The sequence below is a fragment of the Diadema antillarum genome, unplaced genomic scaffold (genome assembly GCF_040938485.1).
Source record: "Diadema antillarum isolate AM-2024a unplaced genomic scaffold, OU_Dant_1.0 seq00000720_RagTag, whole genome shotgun sequence".
NCBI classification, from domain to species: Eukaryota; Metazoa; Echinodermata; class Echinoidea; order Diadematoida; family Diadematidae; genus Diadema; species Diadema antillarum.
Genome location: NW_027271624.1, coordinates 361450 through 375292, shown reverse-complemented (window position 1 = coordinate 375292; position 13843 = coordinate 361450). Strand labels below are relative to the sequence as shown.

Below are 13843 nucleotides of genomic sequence, written 5' to 3'. Positions count from 1 at the left end.
TCTGTCCCAATAATAATTATTTAAAAAAAGAAACAAGATAAATATTCAGTTTCATGTGATGAACCCACATGCCAAGATTAAAAATAGAGAAGTTGTTCAAATTGCTTTCTTAAAAAAGAATATATACAAATAAAAAAAAAAATAATTAAAAAAAACCACATAAAATTTAATGGTAAAGACTAGTGTTTTATCATACTGGATTTGCTTTATCTGCGGCATTCAAGAAAATAAAGTGTGCGCCCATACATATGTGATAAATTATCATTACAATTTCCTTTTTGACACAATGGGTTTTACTTGTAAGCTTTACTCATACACAGATTAATGTAGGTACATAAAACTTAACATCTTATTTTCTTCTCAACAAAAACAAAAAATTGCAAGGTGTTTGGGTGTGGAGATTGTTCTTGCTGTGCATGCATCATAAGCCAAACTGATATCAACTGGTTTATGAAAGCAATCCTCAACTTTCCATCTAATATTTCACAAAGTTGCTGGTTTGGGATACATGTCATAAATCTTAACAACATGTTTTTAACCCAACTATGCCCTATCAGTCTTAAAACCATCTTCCTTTGAGAAATAAATCTATTTGCAAATGACAAAACAATGACATTGAATTGTTTACTCTGACAAATGTAGGAGATTTAGAGTGGAATCCATTTATGATTGAATAATGTTTAAAAGATATCAAACTATCTGGGACTATTTATTCCTGCTCTAATGGTACACTGTATTTTTATATCATATAAGATGAACAAAGGACTTCATACAATAACAGCCATAATATCTAAGTACACTATAGTACTGATGCTATGCACAAAATCATTCCACAATTCAAAGCAAAACAAAACAAAACAACCCCCCCCCCAAAAAAAAAAAAAAAAAAAAGTGTTCGTAGTGTGCAGTTACTCAAAATGGGTGTTGCCAGTTGTTAGAGAAATGGATATCAATACACATAATTTGAATATGTCACTTTTACATCAATGACTCACAGTGTACATGTGCACATTTAAACATGCAAAGACATGAGAAGTATGACACAGGTACTGTGTGAGTGGAGACTTTCACATGATTACTTTTATCACTGAAATTTGTTGGGGAGAGTAATTTTGGACAAAATTCAATATTTTCAATACATACGTTTGTTTAATTATCTTAGTGCTAGCTTAGTAGCTCAGGAGATTTGCCAAAATTTCTCTACTGTCTAATGTGCCATCTTGACCTTTTATTAAAATGTCATCCTCAGAAAAGAGCAACCCTTTCCTACTCACTTTCCCTGCTCTAAAAAAGAATGAATTGTGGTATATGATATTTATGAATCAAAATGCAGCTCTTGAAAGTCACTCAGATATGGAAACTGGCAACTTTCTTCTGTTTTTGACAATGGACATGCTAGCACAGATGATTCCATTACATCAAGTAGTCTGCAAATCATTATGTTACAATGATCCTCCGTTTGCTGAGTTTGGCATCATCCGGAGACTGATGCTCCTTGAGGTAAGACTCAAGCAGGCGCATCATCTTCTCTGTCTTCTTCTCAATCTCCCGGCACTCAATCTCCACAGGGTCTTCATCTATGTAAATTAGGATCAGAGGCAAGAGGTGACAGATGAGATATACTGCACTGACGGATACAAACCAAAGAACAATTTGTCAAATGTCAAACATTTTAATAGTACAGGTGCATCTTCAAAATGCATCATGTCTCTCTTCTCCTTTTATAATACTAAAAACTAGAAATGTCGCTATGGCGACTGGTATGCCTCCGCCATAATGCATGGTTCTCCGAATAGGTCTATAGGATGTCTTGACAATGTGTGATGACAGCTTCACATAACTGACAAAATATTAAAACGACAGGTTTGTCACAAATAATTTGAGTGCTCACTATCCTTGAACTAGGTTTATTTGAATGAATGGCTATACTGTCTAAGAGTGCAAGTATTTGGGGATTTGAGGATTTGTACCCAACTTTTGACCCTTTTATAAGTTCAAAGAAGTGAAATTTAGCACTTTCCCTTGACCTTTGACCTTTGACCTTTAGGTAAGAAACTTCCAAGAGAATCTGTATTGGGTTATATATGCATACACTAAGTTTCACACACAAAAAAAATCCTGTAGGCATTGCATAGATAAGAGAGAAACAATGACATTTTAATGAGTTGACCTTGACCTTTCACCCCTGACCTTTGACCCATTACCCCTAAATTCCCTACATGATCACTGCTAGTCAGTACATGCATATATACTAAGTTCCATGAAGATACCTTGAAATATTTTTGAGATATGGAGAAAAAAGTGAAATTTTAATATTTTCACTTGACCTTTGACCCTTGACCTTTGACCTCATGACCCAAAGTTCTCTATGGGGAATCTTTATTTGGTAGTTTATGTATACACCAAGTTTCAAGAAAATAGCTTTAAGTACTGCATAGATATAGGGGAAATAGTGAAATTTTTAGCATTTGACCTTGACCTTTTCACCTTTTGACCTTTAGCATATAAGCCCAAAAGTTGATAGGCACAACTTCGCCCACTAATACATATACATGCCAAGTGTCATTAGGATACCTCTAACAGTTTTTTAGATACGCTGTCCACAAATTGATTACGGACAGAAGGACGGACGGACGGACGGATGGACAACCCGAAAACATAATGCCTCTGGCGACACTTCGTGGCGGAGGCATGAAAAACAAACTTTAAAAGCTTCACTTTTAATGAATCCATCATATGAGATATAGGTAAAATGAAACCTTCCGTACATTTTTTTTATACAAAGATCAAACATGTTAAAAAGTGATTTCATGAAATATTCCAGTTCCTTTCAAAATTGATTTCCTTTAGACCTTCTTGTCACAAGAATTAATTCAGTGTACTCCCCGTGGTTATAATAAAATTTTTGTCAACAACTAAGTAAGAATTCAGTTTCCTAAATTTTTATCTATATACATATCTCTATACTTGATTGTTTTTGCTTGGTTATTGCAAATTGTTAAAATAATGAAAGAAAACTGACTGTCCTGAGGACTTTGTTAGAACAGAAGTTGCGTGTCTGTGCTCACAATTATCACTGTGATTCAAGTCAACTGAAAATCTTCCCAATGCAGGGTAAGGGGCTTTTACATTGTCACTCCCATGGGAATTCATACACTATCCAGAGACTCCAACTCTCCCGCTTTCGACGGGAGATCTCCCACCGAAAGCCCATTTTTGCAGAATCTCCCGTTCTCCTGCTTGAGATTTAATTTCTCCCGCTTGAAATGATTTCTTACTTAATTTTATTGTATGTTGAAAAACAAGCCTTAGATAGCACAAGAGAGCATCTAGAACCCTAGACCGCAAGGAACCTCGTGCTCGTGATGTGCGCTTTGCGCACATCAAGTTGGAGTCTCCCGTTTGCTAGGGGTTTCAGGCGGGAGAATCTCCAGATCAGAACAATCAGATACGCTGAGATAGGAATTTAATCGTCATATGCAAATATTTATGCGCATTTGATATATACATGAATGAATGAATAAATTTTGTCAATTATTGCCACATTGTTATGAGATTCAACTGGATAAAAGATACATTGTAAAGTATATCAATTGGTCTCTCAGTCCCTAGCTTTATTTACAAATTTAGATAATGGCATACTATGGACTGGAATGTATGATACTGAAAATGTATTTCATGTGGCACTCTAAAGTCATAGGGGTCTATATTGTTTTGTTTGTAAAGTGCCATCATTCATTAAAACGTACCTTCAACGCAGTAATACGGAGTCTCCTCCTCCTTCTTTTTCTTCTTCTTCCTCTGGGCTGCTGGTCCATTGGACTGGCCCAGCCCAACCCACTTCTTGAAACGGTCCATCATGAAGTCGACGATCTCGAGCTCGTTCTCGGCCCGGGCGTTCTCCAGTCGGACCTGGGTGAAGGCCTCGTTGATGATGGAGAGGAACATGTTGAGGCAGATGAACATGATGACGACCACGTAGCAGAAGAAGAAGACGGGCCCCAGGTAGCGGCTTGCCTGCAGCATCTCATGGAACTTGAACTTTCCTGCAGTTTGATACAACAAATACTCAACACTGATGAAATTGGGAGTGCCAGATCTAACTTAGTTATTCTAATTTTCTAATTCAGTCTCTTTTAATTCAATCTATCATAATCTATTCAAGTTTATTCTAAGTTTATCTTTGTCACTGATTAACCACTGTTTATCAATTTGCTTGGTTATTGCAACTTTTATTTGCTATCTCCAGAGACTCCAACTCTCCCGTTCTCGACGGGAGATCTCCCGCCGAAAACCTATTTTTGCAAAATCTCCCGTTCTCCCGCTTGAGATTTGATTTCTCCCGCCCTGGCTCCGTGTCTCCCGGTGGAAAGGATTTCTTACTTATTGCTATCGTATGTTGAAAAAAATAAGCCTTAGATAGCACCAGAGAACGTCTAGAACCCTAGGAACTTCGCGCTTCACACACATCAACTTGGAGTCTCCCGTTTGCTAGGGGTTTCGAGCGGGAGAATCCCCAGATCAGAAGGTGCTTGGGGTTGGAGTCTCTGTATCTCAGCAATCACTGAATGAGTTATGATGTACTATTCCCTAACTAGGCCAGGGGGGGGGGGGGCCTCCGAGGCCCCCCCTCGACGTTCCGCGCGATGTATCGCAATCGCAAAAAGCTATCGCCGCGACGTTTCATGACTTTTTTCTTTCGAGTCTCGCGCATCTTTTGACACCAAATTTGCGACGCCCGGGCACACGGTTGTGAAGTTACGCATAAATATGTACATGCATGTCAGACCAAAAATTGCTCAAAAACGTGAATTCGTGTACAATTTCAATGCAAACTGCGCTTACAGGCAAATTTCATAAAAGCATGATTATTTTGGTGTTTTATTGATTAAAATCAATGAATAACATATTTTCATGTTCGGAGCGATGTCGCGGACAAATTTCATCGAAAAAACAATGAAAAACATAAAGTCGAAAAAACAAAGAAATACATAAGAAATTCAAAAAAACAATAAAATACTTAGGAATTTTTTCTGATATCACAATTTTTTTTTATTATATTTGCTAAGAACACTAAAAGGAATATTTACACAAAAAAATGTGCCTGTTTTGAGCTTTATTTTGTGATTTATACCATATAGTCTGATTTCATGCATCATTATGCATAAATTAGCATAATTTAGCATAAATGACAATTTTTTTAAAAATCAACTTCAAGATATTTTAGATTACATCATAGGCAATGTGTGTGCCAATTTTCGTCGCGATCGCGCGGTCGACGGCCGAGATCTGGAGGGGGGGCCTGGGAGGCCCCCCCCGGCTCTATCAACTACTTGTAAATAGCTCGGCCTAGTTAGGGTTAATACACAAAGAATTCACTGAAATTTATGTGTTAAAATAACTAGCTGCACAACACACATCAGATGTAGAATGATGCACTGTAGAAGAAAATGACAGAGTTGAAATTTTCTTATATACCAAATGGTATGGCTAAACCTCTCTTTTCATGATATCTGGCATATTTGTCATGTGACCCACCGAGAAGCGTTGAGAACAGAGTCTCAATGGTCGCTCCAAACGAGCTGAAACTGACGAGGTAGGCATTGTACATGGCAAAGGCCATCGTGCTGAAGGCCATGAAGACAATGCCGAAGACGACGAGGTAGTGGAGGATGTCGTAGCCTGCGCTCTTCAGCGTCATCGAGAGCAGGAGGAGGCGCTGGTTGAAGCGCAGCAGCTTCATAAACTTGAGGTTGGCGATGAATACCACCAGGCCTGTCATGTATCCATACATCTAAGATGACGAGAGAATGAGTGGGAGAAAGAGAGAGAATAAAAAGAGTGAGAGATAGATATATAGATAGAGAGGGAGAGAGAGCAAAATACCAAGAGTGACACAAGAAAAAAATTTGAGTTTATGATAAGATAATAAATCTCCACATCACATAAACAAACTTACGTATAACACTTTTATAGTCTCTACATACTCTACATAAGGCTTACGTTAAAGAAGGTCATTCCTTTTTATATCTTGTGACCTTAAAGACATTGTCAGCTCACACATTTGCATATTCATATTGACAGTTAAGGATCTGTTTCATCAAAATTCAGGAAACTTTATTCTTTCATATCTTCCCTAACTTTTACCTTAACTCTATCTGAATCTTTATTTTTATTTAATCAAATTCAAACTGTTTTGCTTTGACTTTTAGTTTTTCTTTTCAGAATAACTTATAAGTGGTAAGTACAATCATCAAGTAATAGCAACAGATATCAAGTTGCTGAATTTCAGTAGTACACTTACATGATTATTTAGCTCAATTTATAAGTAAAACTATCTGCCTAGTTTTAATCAACATGCTACTTTGAAGTGACAGCTCACCAGATCCCAGTGAGCAATGTACTGGAAGTTCATGAAAGACTCTGGGTCCTCCCTGTACTGGTTGACCAGGCGACGCCCGATAAAGAGTCGGTAGAGATAGAATGAGATGGCGGCATAGGCCAGGACCAGCGTCACCACCTCAAGGAGGTTCCAAACACTGCCAAAGTAGTCCTTTTTCTTCTTCCATAGCTGCTTCCCCTCACGGTATGTGAAGTACAGCAAGAAGGCCACATAGATGACCTCTCCCGCCAACACGAAGTAGGCAAAGTTGCCCTGGTAGCGGTCCAATCGGATCGTCCGAAAGCTAGTGTAGGGAAGGGCACCTGTGTCCAGATGATAAGAAGCAAGCAATGTCTTTCTTTGAATCTCACAGACTTTGATGCATTTCTGGACTGTCTGCCATGGTGTGAAAATATGTCTTCTTTGATAATCATCACTTTTCAATGTTGATATAAGTAAAGATCAGTATGATATTGCATATCATATGACTTGTAATGATTCATAAGTATACAATCATTATAATGCTTGTGTCAACTTGTCTGCCAGCATAAACAAAGGTATTGATCTTTTCAGTTAGTTGGCTTGATTTACTACATTCCTCTGGCATGCTTATTATTGTAAATGATTTTTAGACAAGAAAAGTAAAGTAGAAGCCAGTTAACCCATTAAGTTCTGGGGAATTGCACAGCAGAAGATTTCATCCTGTCCTCATTCAATTAACATGTCTGAATTTTACATTGTTATTTTGGAGAGAGAGTAAATAAACTGGTTGAATTCATTAAATTGGCACAAAATCAGACAAAAAGTTACAAATCCTCCACTGTCTAGTTTAAGAATCAGTTATGAACTCTGTGATATAGAGGCTATCACTACTTTTGCAAATGGTAGAAACAACAGTAGGCCCATATGACTAACTTATGACCATTAAAAGTGAAAAATGATTGTACTTCTACTTTAACCCATTGAGGACGAGTCCTGAGTATACCAGGTAATCGGGCAGGTGTCTATGGGAAATGCACGTTATAGCACAATCGGTCCGTCCTCACTGGGTTAACAAATACTAACGAACAACTGAAATCATGACATAGGGGCAAACTATAAATCCACACAAATGTGGCTTCTGGGACTCAATCAGTCAAATATCTTCATCTTTTGATAAAACAGCTCTAATATAATTTCCAGAACATATCTCTCTATTCTAAAAATAATCAATTATCATATTGATGACTATTGTATTGCAAAGACATAAGTCACTACTAACATAGATATCTATGTGAGATATAGTGGAGCGGCATAGCTTGAAAAATTAGAGGAATTGTGCATTTTATGATAAAAGCACCAAATTTCACACACATGTTGACAATGACATTTGAAATAAATTCAGATATTGGGCCATCGTAAATAGCGCCCTCAGCGGCCATGGCAGCCATTTTTCAAAATGGCCGTCATAAAATGCCATTTTTCATAAAAATTTCAGAAGGGAAAATCAATAAGATTTTGCAAACGAGTGGGAAATAACATTTGAAATAAATTTAGATATTGGGCCGCCGCAAATTGCGCCCTCAACGGCCATGGCAGCCATTTTTCAAAATGGCCGCCATAAATGCCATTTTTCGCAAAAAATTAAAAATTTCAGAAGGGAAGATCAGGAAGATTTTCCGAACGAGTGGGAAATAACATCAAAAATAAATTCAGATATTGGGCCATTGTAAATAGCGCCCTCAACGGCCATAGCAGCCATTTTTTTCAAAATGGCTGCCATAAATGCCATTTTTCGTAAAAATTTACAAATTTCAATAGGGAAAATCAATAAGATTTTGCAAACGACTGGAATTTAGCATTTAAAATGAATTTAGATATTGGGTCATCACAAATTGCGCCCTCAACGGCCGTGGCAGGGATTTTTCGAAATGGCCGCCATAAATGCCAGTTTTCGTAAAATTTTACAAATTTCAGAAGAGAAATCAGTAAGATTTCGCAAACGAGTGGGAAATAACATTCAAAATAAATTTAGATATTGGACCATCGCAAATTGCGCCCCATAACGGTCATGGCAGCCATTTTTTTTCCAAAATGGTCGCCATAAATTCAATTTTTTATAAAAATTAATTTCAGAAGGGAAAATCAACAAGATTTTGCAAACGAGTGGGAAATAAAATTCAAAATAAATTTAGATGTTGGGCCATTGCAAATTGCGCCCTCAATGCCAATGGCCGCCATGTTTAAAATTGACTGCCATAAATACCACCTTTTTCTCTGAATTTACTAATTCCAGAAGGAAAAGTCAATAAGATCTTGCACTCAATTCAAAAATTCCGCTTGAAATATATCTTGCGCCTATGTATTACATTATTGTGAATAGCGCCCTCAATGGCCATTGCAGCCATTTTTCAAAATGGCCACCATGAATTCCATTATTTTTTATTTCCTGATTTCACCAAAGGAAAAGTCAGTAAGATTTTGCACACAATTTGAAAATTATGTTTGAAATAAATGTTTGTATTAGAAAACTATAATACTGCTCTCAACGGCCATGGCCGCCATATTCCAAAATGGCTGCCATTGTCATAATCATTTTGTTTTAAAAAATGGTAATTTCTGAAAGAAAAGTTAAAAAATGTGTACATAAATTGAAAAATCATGTTCTAAATCAAACAATATATCTAGATTACATTAACTCTAGAAATTGTTCCTTCACAAATTTTCAAGAAGAAAAAATTGCTAATAACGGCAATTGCAGCCATTTTCCAAAATGGCTGTCATAGATGCCATTTTTTTTAATGAAGATGTCCTAATGCCGGAAGAAGACAATAAACATTTTTTTTTTTTTTTTTTTTGCGCAAGTTGACAATTACAAACAAAGAAGTTTAGACATTTAGCCATCATAAGCTGTGTTCTCAATTGCTATTTCAGCTATTTGTGAAAATGGCTTCAATACACTCTTCTTTTTTCTATCAAAAAGAAAAGAAAAAAAACCAGACATCCATGGCGGTCAGTATGGCCCTTGAGGGCGCCTTCTAAGAAGACCTTATACTTAAATCTATTTTTGAGCATAATTTTTAACTTGTTTGCAAAGTCTTATTGACTTTTCCTTCTGACATCAGCAAATTTTTGCAAAAAAGAAAAAACCAAAACGTGGGGGAGGGGGGGACATCCATGGCAGCTGTTTTGAAACTTGGCTGCTACGGCTGTTGAGGGTGCACTTTTGGATGGCCTATTATCAAATTCAGTTTGAATGTAATTTTTCACCTTTGTGGAAATTCTGATTGACGTCTGCAACACTTTACGAAAAAAAAGACATTCATGGTGGCCATTTTGAAAAATGGCTGGAATGGCCATTGAGGGGGCAATTTGCAATGGCCCAATAAGTTTACTTTTTAATGTAATTTCCCATCTGTTTGTAAAATCTCGTTGGCTTTCCCTTCTGATTTCAGTAAATCTTTTCGAAAATATAGCATTTATGGCGGCCATTTTGAAAAATGGCTGTCATGACTGTTGAGGGCGCAGTTTCCGATGGCCCAATATGGAGATTTGTTTCAAATGTCATTTCCCATTAATAACCAAAATTTCATTGACTTTTCCTTTTGAAATTAGCATTTTTCTTTTTAAATGAAAAAGTGACACTTATGGTGCCCATTAACTCTTTATGTGCCACGTTCGCACCTCTGACTCAGTCGACGGCGTGCCAACTTCGCATATTCTACTCAACAAACAAAGCCGCCAAGACCGATCGATAAACCGCTAATTACTGCTAATCCCGCGGCACAATGAAAGCGTTTCTCGTGCTTTTGTTCCTCTCATATACGGCTTGCATTCTATGTGGTGATCGACAATCAAGCGATGTTCCCAATTAGATTTACTCGTACATTCTATGTTTCTGTCACGGTTGTTCATTTTCCATCTGTGAAGATGGCTGGATAGCCCATATTCAGCTACACTAAGCTGGTCTTCCATGGGGTCCAGTTGGATGTGGGGTAGGACCACTTCACCGGGTTAGACACCCTGCTCTTTGCGATGAATGAATGAAGCGGGATCTTTTACGTGCATGAGCTGTGACTCTCTCATACACGGGACCTCCATTTTATGTCCTATCCGAGGGACAATGTTTAATGTGCGAAAGCCATGCCTTTATAGTAATGTAGCAACTAGTCATTAAAAGAAAAATTTGAAAATAGAGTGGGCATACAATTTATATCGAAACAAAGCTTGGCATTCCCCTTTAACTTTGCCTACTATTACGCCCATCTTAACAGAAATTTGTAGAAGTTATACAAATTATAAAAACAGAATTCTTTCTCAAAGCATGACTACCTTCGTGTCTCAGAATAACGTGGCACACAGGGGGTTTCCACCATGGCACATAAAGAGTTTTAAAAAAATTGGCTGCCATAGCCATTGAGAGCGCAATTTTCAATTGCCCAATACCTTGATTTATTTTGGATGTAATTTCCCGCTTGTTTGCAAAAAAGAAAAAAAAATGGCTTTCCCTTCTGAAATCTGCATTTTTTAACGAAAAATGGCATTTATGGCGGCCATTTTGAAAAAAATGGCTACCATGGCCGTTGAGGGCGCAATTTCCAATGGCCAAATATCTAGATTTATTTTGAATGTAATCAACATTTATGGGCAAAATCTTATTAACTTTTCCCATCTGAAATTTTCAAAATCATCGAAGAACTGGCACATTATTCTGTTATTAGACAGATGGACGTTGAGGGCGCAATTAACAATGGCCAAATATTTAAATGCATTTTGAATGTAATTTCCCACTTGTTTGCAAAACCTTACTGGCTTTCCCTTCTGAAGTTAGCAAATATTTTGAAAAAATGACATTTATGGCGGCCATTTTGAAAAATGGCTGCCATGGCCGTTGAGGGCACTATTTCCGATGGCCAGATATCTAGATTTATTTTGAATGTAATTTCCCATTTGTAACCCAAATCTTATTAACTTTTCTCTCCTAAAATTAGCAAATTTTACGAAAACATGGCATTTATGGCAGCCATTTTGAAAAAATGGCTGCCATGGACGTTGAGGGCGCTATTTTCGATGGCCCAATATCTAAATTTAATCGAAACGTTATTGTCAACATTTGTACGAAATTTGGTGCCTTACAAAAATGCACAATTGTTTGGCTATGCCGCTCCACTAATATGAAATTAATGTAGCACGTGTGCATAAACCAAGAAACACTGGATCAGAAAAAGCTCATAATGCAGGTGGTATATTTTCAAAAATACGTAAGTGTCAGGCATCAACCAACTTTAACTTTAAAGTAATTCTGTTTAGATAATGAATATGCAGTTGATAAATATTATGCCACTTGCTATGATTTTTCATCCTTTTAACAAACTGCATAACAGAATATATCTCTCACAAACATGATGATCCTCACCACCAATGGCAGGAAATTCAACCAGAAGGAATGAAATGCAGAACATGTTGATGACTGGGTTGTAGGCGACAAATTCTATGAACACTGCCCTCGTGTACTGGTCTATCCAGAGTGAATTTCGAAGGTACCTAGCTTCATCTGAAAACAAAGAAAACGGTGGTGCATAATACTGCAATGCTAAAGATTGTATACCAAAGGAGGAGAGACAGAAATATTCTACTTGTGTCTTCAGGGTCTATAAAACACTTTTTAGTGGTGTGATAACATGCAAAAGTTTCAATATCTCATTGCAATCAGCTGTAACTTGCGTCATCATGTACACTCTCAAGGACCAATATTGTAAACAAACTCTAAGTGTATTGTCACAACAGTTTGTCTTCCAAAGAAATAAAGATAAAATTCTAAAGTAAGACAAGGCAATGTGAAATACATGTACATAAAACAACGGAATGATGAAACATTGCCAAACATACTGAAATGAAGACTATAAAAAACAGAGTATGAAGCAAAAATAAATCAAGACAAACAAACTGAAAAAAAAACTTAAAAAGTTAAATGAAATAATATATTATACAATAAATTGACATAAAATTAATTTAAGTATAATAGGATATATAAAATTAATTTAAGTACAATAGAATATATAAGATAGATATTAAATGTACAATAGAACAGAATTGAATAAAACACATAACAATCAAATTAAATTGAATCAAAATAAATGAAACTGAATTGAATTAAAACTCAATAAAGATACCTAGAATGAAATGAAACAAAAACACACTATATCACAATCATGACACAAAACAAACATCTGTAAAATCATGCCCCATTACCCAGTGCAGACTGTGGGGTACAGTCAAGTGGGGCCAGATAACCCCCTCCTTTGTAGGTTGCTAGGATGCCCCAGTACGGGAAGGAGTCGATGTCCGCCCAGTGATGGTGCTCCCACACAGAGTTCTTCCAGACAGTGTAGTCAGGAGGACCTGTGGATAGTAGAGGGCAGAATACTCTAAATTACTGAAGAGTTCCATTGTACAGAGATGGGGATAACAAATGCCAAGACCTCAAAACTCTCCTCTTGACTTTGTCAATGATGGATAATCTGAAAATCATGTATTGTTTCTCGATCACTGATTTAGTATCTTAAACATTTACTAGTGAAGAGGCATGACAACTCTAGAATAATCTGGCATAAAGAGTATCACTACAGCATTTGTACCTCCATTTCAATCAATTCTAAAAAATACAAAATTTGATACAGATCATGCAATGGTTACTATGAGAGATGGAACTGCATATCAATTCATTCGACTTTGATTCAACTTTAAACACTCATGTGGTCACAATTACACTTAAATTCAAGTTTGCAATTAAAAAACAAAAAAACAAAAACAGAATTGGGAACAACACCTGGCTGTGGGCATTTGAAATAGACCATCAAATGTTACAATGAAACAACAATTCAGTGATACAAACATTTTACTAATAATGGTCTATTCTGAACATGCTTGCACCTGTTGTCTACAGGACTTTTCATTTTTGTTTTGTTTTTTTCATGATATAGTATAGCTGAGTCCTTGAGCATAATTTGACTTCTACCATGGACACCAGGTGCTTCTTCTACTCAAGTTCACCTGATACATTGGCTGGTATCCATCCCTCAGAGAAATCCCTCTCCTCATCGTTACTGAAGCTGTATGTTCGCCGACACCTCAGATCAGACTCCTTTATGGCATCAGGCACCTCACATGGCTCTAGGCCGGTACAAAAAAGTCAGGTATTCAATCAGGATTTTTATTTTTCACAGCAATTGTGATAACTATGCACAGGTTTAAGTCTGAATTAATTTCAATTTTTGAAAAGAAAGTAATCATTGGACCAAAGGCTTACACAACAGGGGCGTCACCAGCTTTTTTTCAAGGGGGGTGCGTTTTGACACTAAATGTAACGAGATATTTTTTTTTTTTTTGACACACATTTGGAATATAGGAAGCTCTCAATCCCTAGACTTTAACTGTTTTTTTTTTTTTTTTTTAGGGAAACCAAGCGGGGAAAGGGCACCG

General features: G+C 36.8%; 2 protein-coding genes across 2 annotated transcripts; both read right to left on the bottom strand.

The window, feature by feature from the left end:
• Positions 1-1437: 1437 nt before the first annotated feature.
• On the bottom strand, positions 1438-5782 carry LOC139738092 (polycystin-2-like protein 1). Its single transcript, XM_071648755.1, has 3 exons — positions 5539-5782; positions 3750-4046; positions 1438-1577 (listed from the first exon to the last, which is right to left on the bottom strand). The coding sequence occupies exons 1-3, from the start codon at positions 5780-5782 to the stop codon at positions 1438-1440; spliced, it is 681 nt and encodes a 226-aa protein (XP_071504856.1).
• A 570-nt stretch (positions 5783-6352) lies between these two features.
• Positions 6353-13462, bottom strand: LOC139738068 (polycystin-2-like protein 1). Its single transcript, XM_071648729.1, has 4 exons — positions 13405-13462; positions 12614-12763; positions 11778-11915; positions 6353-6705 (listed from the first exon to the last, which is right to left on the bottom strand). Exons 1-4 carry the CDS (start codon positions 13460-13462, stop codon positions 6353-6355), a joined length of 699 nt encoding a protein of 232 aa, XP_071504830.1.
• Positions 13463-13843: the final 381 nt, after the last annotated feature.

Coding starts and splice junctions, on each gene's coding strand:
- LOC139738092 (XM_071648755.1), bottom strand. CDS start 5,782: ATGACAGGCCTGGTGGTATTCATCGCCAACCTCAAGTTTATGAAGCTG. Junction 4,047..5,538: donor TCTGTTCTCAACGCTTCTCG/GTGGGTCACATG, acceptor ATCAAACTGCAG/GAAAGTTCAAGTTCCATGAG. Junction 1,578..3,749: donor TCCGTATTACTGCGTTGAAG/GTACGTTTTAAT, acceptor TAATTTACATAG/ATGAAGACCCTGTGGAGATT.
- LOC139738068 (XM_071648729.1), bottom strand. CDS start 13,462: ATGAGGAGAGGGATTTCTCTGAGGGATGGATACCAGCCAATGTATCAG. Junction 12,764..13,404: donor AATGTATCAGGTGAACTTGA/GTAGAAGAAGCA, acceptor TACTATCCACAG/GTCCTCCTGACTACACTGTC. Junction 11,916..12,613: donor TACCCCACAGTCTGCACTGG/GTAATGGGGCAT, acceptor CTTTGTTTTCAG/ATGAAGCTAGGTACCTTCGA.